Raw genomic sequence first — 5,089 nt, 5'->3', positions numbered from 1 at the left:
AAGTATTTTATCTAACAAAGATGTAATAAAGCTGATTGGAAGGACATTGAAAAAATGACACGTAACTAATAGTATATGGAAAAAAGTAAATATTTCTAAATTTTGCGTATACAAGTATTATAACAAATTATACATTTAGTAATCATCAACAGTTATTTCTATCGGCGGTATATACCGCCATGTATGTCCAGCATTCATTAATTCCGAACAGACTACTGGTGTATTTGGCGCCGATTCTTTACTACTACATTGAATATCTATTTTATATTGTCCAGCTGTGAAAAATACAACACGACACTCATGATACACTCTTCCATATTCTTGTAACTACAAATAAAACAATTATTAGTAACATGCATTTAGAACTAAAAATTTTATGAACAAAATTTTTTGACTCACAGCTGGAAGCACAACTTTATTTGCACCAGCAATTGACAATCTTGTGTCCAATTGATAATTATTAACACCATTGTGATGATCTTGATAGAAATTGATAGACAACATAAGGTCACTCAATGGGTGCTCCAAAGCGTTGCAAATACCTATTCCAACACAAACACATTCCCCTAAACAGCATGTAAGTTCATCTTGCGCTTTAACAATTGTATCGTTTATTTTTATCTCTGTAAGAAACCGCAATTATCAAATTTGTATTTCTACATGACAACAAAGAAGATTTTTATTCTCTTTCTAAATAGCGTTTCTCATGTTATTAATTAAACATACCCCACTGCAAAGGACTCATCCTAACAAGATCTAACATATCTTGGGTGAGAGTAATCCCAGAAAGTGTTGCTTTACCGGTTGATTCATTGCCTAACAATTGCCAGCGTAAATCAACTAATGAAGCAATGTGTTCCGAGCAAACTTTTTGTAGTTCTCCGATGTCACCAGTTCCATTTAACTAATCATCAAATGCGAAAAAAAGTGATTACGTTTCGTTACTATGAAATATATAATTTTTTTATTACCAAAGATAATTTATTAAGCGGGCATCGATCGACTGGTACTGGAATTCTACAAGATTCTTTACCCTCCATGTATATACATTTAGTTTCTGTGTAATGCAATTCCATTTCATGATTGGACATATTTGTTAAATCCAGTACAAGATAAAATTGTGATGGCCTAGAAACATATGTATATATACATATAAATCCAAATTATTGATGAATTATTGTGTTTGCGTTATCACTTACGTTTCTGCGGGAAGTACATCCCAATTTGTAATTTGTACGCTAGGTAACATTTCCATTGTTATAAAAACAGAAGAAATGCGACAATAACCTGTCGTTAAGCCTGCACCGCCTGAGTATTTTATTTTTAACTGTCCTTCGGTAATATTTGAAGTATGCAATGGAACAGCGAGCTTCGACAAACGCGAGCTTGGCAAGGAAGAATGTCCAGAATGAGAACTTAGACCTGACCTAAACGAGGAAGTTAACTCGGATTGTCTCTTCGTATGAGATGGAGAACTTAATCTAGACGGTAATGAACTATGTCCCGAATGAGACATTAAACTGCTCGGTTGACTTAGGTACGTGCTGCTGCTAATATCTAAAAGAGTATTGAAAAGCTATTAACTATTCAATTGAATTGTGGTGAAAAGAGAAGACACTGAATATTACCGTTACGAGTTGTAGGCGCTATAAAATCTGTGGCCGCGTATAAATACAAAGTAAGACTCGCGCTATTGCCAGGTTGCAATGGCAATTGTGCCATTAGATTTTCATCGCTCCATTTGAATATTTTATCTTCAGTCACTGTGTCTAATGTTGATTGTACTGATAGTTCGATTGTTTCAATAGGAACTTGGCCACTGTTTGTAATTGTTACTACACATTCGACACTACGAAAAGATATGGTCAGCTTCCATTAAAGGAATAATGCTTACTTATATGTGAATACAAGAGTATACCTTTCTCCGCCATACAATGATATACTTGCACTAGTTACGATATTGTCTCCAGAACTAAAACTCGCAGTTTGAGGTAAGCTTGTAACCACATCTATTTTCGGCAATGCTGGAACCACTTCGACCGTATATTGCGAGTGAGTCATTCCTTCCATGTATCTTAATCTACAGTTCGATTTTACCCCTAAAGTATGGGTACTAAAACCAAGAATCTCTAAATCGCCAATTTCTTTAGGTCTACCCGCTAATGTAACTGCGATTGGACCTGATTCCGCGGGTAACGTAATACTTTCTGGAATCGATTCAAATACTACGCCATTTGTAAGAAGTCTCATGTTAGAAACGTGAAGTTCGAAAGGCAGGGGATTAATGAGTTGCATAGATACTTCACAGATATCACCCTCCACCCACAAGTAATCTGTAACAGTATGTACAGACCTATTTTGTAGTAATTATAAACGTAATTTTAGTGTTATTACCTAATTCAAAAGAACATACCAACTTTACTTTTTGATATATTTTTTCTTTCCAATGATCCAAAATTAATTGGCGTAAATAAAAATGGGCCGTGGTCTTCTTTGACCCTTTCGATCTTTTGGGGTTGTAGATGCGGTTGCATATTTTTTAAGACGAAAGATTTCGTTTTTGGAATGTTTGTTAAATTTGCAGGTGGTATTACCGTACCGGAATCCAAAACCTATTGAAAACGTTTTATCATAGATTCAGAAATTTGTATCATTTTCATAAAACTTACAAGAGGTACGGGTGCGCCTTCGCATTGCTGAGAAACGTTCTGAAGTTGCAAAGCGGTATCTTTACGTTCATTAGGTGTTAAATAATTATACATGGTTTGAAGTAAAAATGTCATATGTCTGGTTGCCAATGCTGGATTACCCATACGATTGGCTGCGGTAACAAGTTCGTTTATCACCTGAATTTGAATAACTGGCCAACCTCTATGATTTTCTGTATATATAAATTTTCTCTTAATACTATTGTGATACAATATATTATGGAACTATAAAAAAAATTACCGGGGGACATGTCAACAGGATCGAGAGACAATTTAAATCCAGAAGTAGCTTGCAGCATTAAATTATAACACTGTTGCCAATCTGGATTAGGATTATTTTGGGATACGTGTCTTGTCGCAGCTAATCTCAAGCAGAAAGATGCTTTTCGTACAAAACCGAAGCTTGTGTACAAATCGGATAGCGTAGTAAATCGATCGATCTGAAAATATTATCTTACTTATAACTTAATTCTGCTTATTCAGTAAATGACGTGTCTCATTTAAAATACATACTTTTTCTTGCTCACTTAGTGACAAATTAATAAGTATGACATTACTCAAATATGAAGCAGCTTGTAAGGTGCAGTTTTGCTCTATTGAAATTCTGGTAGCTTTAAAACTAGCTTCTGTTTCAATTACTCCAGCATATTGATATTTACTGTAGTGAACTATTGCCTCGCGATATTTTTTCGATATTTCCTCAGGTAACAAAATATGTGGCATGTTGCTTTTCACCACATCTACAGCTGGAGGTGATGGTAAATTAACCACAGCTTGTGAACCTCTTCTACATAAATCATCATAGTGTTATGGAAAATTTGAAATATAGATGAAATTACCATTACAAATTCCAAGATACATACCTCTGCTTACCTGGACTTCCTTCTTGAAGGGAAGAATTTCTTTGCAATGGAAGACTTCGACACATATTTGGATAAAGTACCAAGGCAGATGCAGCACATAAACCTTCGAACGCTGCTCCTAACCACAGCCAATCATTTACAGTTTGTAATACGCTAGCTGCAGAATTATAATTACTCAGAGCATCTGCTGGAAGTCCAGCTTGTAGACAAAGATCACCCAAATGCTTTGTCATTCGCCCTACACATCGTTTTCTATTATTTCTTGACTCAAGGTCTAGTCCTATAAAATCTTTTTTTTCAAAGGGTGCTAACAAAAGGGAAACTCTGTCTATCTTCTCTCGTGACCTCTCTAATCTTTTAGATTCCAAAATCCAGAATAGAGAATTGAGACATTCCATGACATGAGTCTCAAGATCAGAACATATCTCATCAGTATAAAACACAGCAGTAGTTTTAAAATTTGATGGTGTACTGAAAGGCGATGGTGGCTCATGTACATTATTTGATGGTGATGAACCAAAGAAGATAGCACGTGAATCATACAATGTCGCAGTGTATTTTACTTTCAAGCTCTCGTGGATTCTGCACAATTCATTCAATTCTGCTTGATTGTCATATTTGCCAAAGGTAATTAATCCCAATAACTTTCTGTGGGTTTGAAAATCTCCCCAGTCGTTGTTCTCAACAGGATGTTCTCTAACAAATCGTGCAAGTATCACACGTGTCCCACCAGTAGAATCAGCCACTGTGAATCTACTCCCTGCCTTCATGATCCTTTCGCATAACCTAGTAACAGTTTTCTGTTTGATTTGTGTGCCAATAGGTCTTAAAAGTAAAAGTAACGCGGCATGATCGTGAGCAGTTTGCTCGTAATCAGGATGAGACATTTTGTTGTCGGGTACCGGACTCGACAAAATAACGCTTATAGCCGAGCGCATTTATGTCACTCGCCACTAGTGGTACTTTACGGTACCTAAGCTCTCATAAATGTTAATTTTTAGTGTATAATCGATATCATTGTACAACGTATCTTTAATTTCATAATTAAATTCTACATTCATCGTATTAACATGTAGAATGTTACTCTTCGTCTGGTAATTGTTACACTCTAACTCTAAGGTTATTCTAGCAGAAACGTCAAAACTTCCATGTTTAAAATAGATCGAATGCGCGTGTGTGATACGAAATATAAATTATTCTGGTGCGAATGCGAATGCAAAGGAATTAAGCAGGAATTAAGACATTATAGGAAAGCAAGCATGGTGAAGTAAATATTAACTTTACAACTTTCAGTTTGGGGCATATTCAGTTTTTTCTTTTAAGTCTCTATACATATATAGAATAATATATGATTTATCTTAATTATCTACACAACTTGCATTGTACAAAATTGGCACATGGATAAACAAGAACAACATTAAATATTTTACTGTCACTCACAGTACAAATACGCAATATTAGCTAAAACGAAGTACACATTTTTACGATTACAATAAAAAAGCAATAAAAATTTACGAA

The 5,089-nt window shown here is 35.1% G+C and overlaps 1 protein-coding gene across 1 annotated transcript; it reads right to left on the bottom strand.

The window, feature by feature from the left end:
• Positions 1 to 66: 66 nt before the first annotated feature.
• Positions 67 to 5,083, bottom strand: brun (trafficking protein particle complex subunit brun). The gene is made up of 12 exons (XM_018036645.1): positions 3,572 to 5,083; positions 3,222 to 3,495; positions 2,950 to 3,148; positions 2,670 to 2,881; positions 2,414 to 2,612; positions 1,919 to 2,333; positions 1,629 to 1,849; positions 1,200 to 1,557; positions 972 to 1,128; positions 727 to 904; positions 400 to 623; positions 67 to 327 (listed from the first exon to the last, which is right to left on the bottom strand). The coding sequence occupies exons 1-12, from the start codon at positions 4,507 to 4,509 to the stop codon at positions 136 to 138; spliced, it is 3,567 nt and encodes a 1,188-aa protein (XP_017892134.1). The 5' UTR covers positions 4,510 to 5,083; the 3' UTR covers positions 67 to 135.
• Between the last annotated feature and the right edge of the window lie 6 nt (positions 5,084 to 5,089).

Source organism: Ceratina calcarata, unplaced genomic scaffold, assembly GCF_001652005.2.
Source record: "Ceratina calcarata isolate Rehan_Ccalc_2016 unplaced genomic scaffold, ASM165200v1 scaffold151.2, whole genome shotgun sequence".
Classification (NCBI taxonomy): domain Eukaryota; kingdom Metazoa; phylum Arthropoda; class Insecta; order Hymenoptera; family Apidae; genus Ceratina; species Ceratina calcarata.
Note: the sequence above shows the minus strand (reverse complement) of the source record. Positions and strands in the feature narration are given on the sequence as shown.

Excerpts from the sequence above, each read along its gene's own strand:
- brun (XM_018036645.1), bottom strand. The coding sequence starts at position 4,509 with ATGCGCTCGGCTATAAGCGTTATTTTGTCGAGTCCGGTACCCGACAAC. Across the intron at positions 2,882-2,949 it reads TCCTGTTGACATGTCCCCCG|AAAATCATAGAGGTTGGCCA; the intron begins GTAATTTTTTTT and ends TTATATATACAG. Across the intron at positions 1,558-1,628 it reads AGCGCCTACAACTCGTAACG|ATATTAGCAGCAGCACGTAC; the intron begins GTAATATTCAGT and ends ATACTCTTTTAG.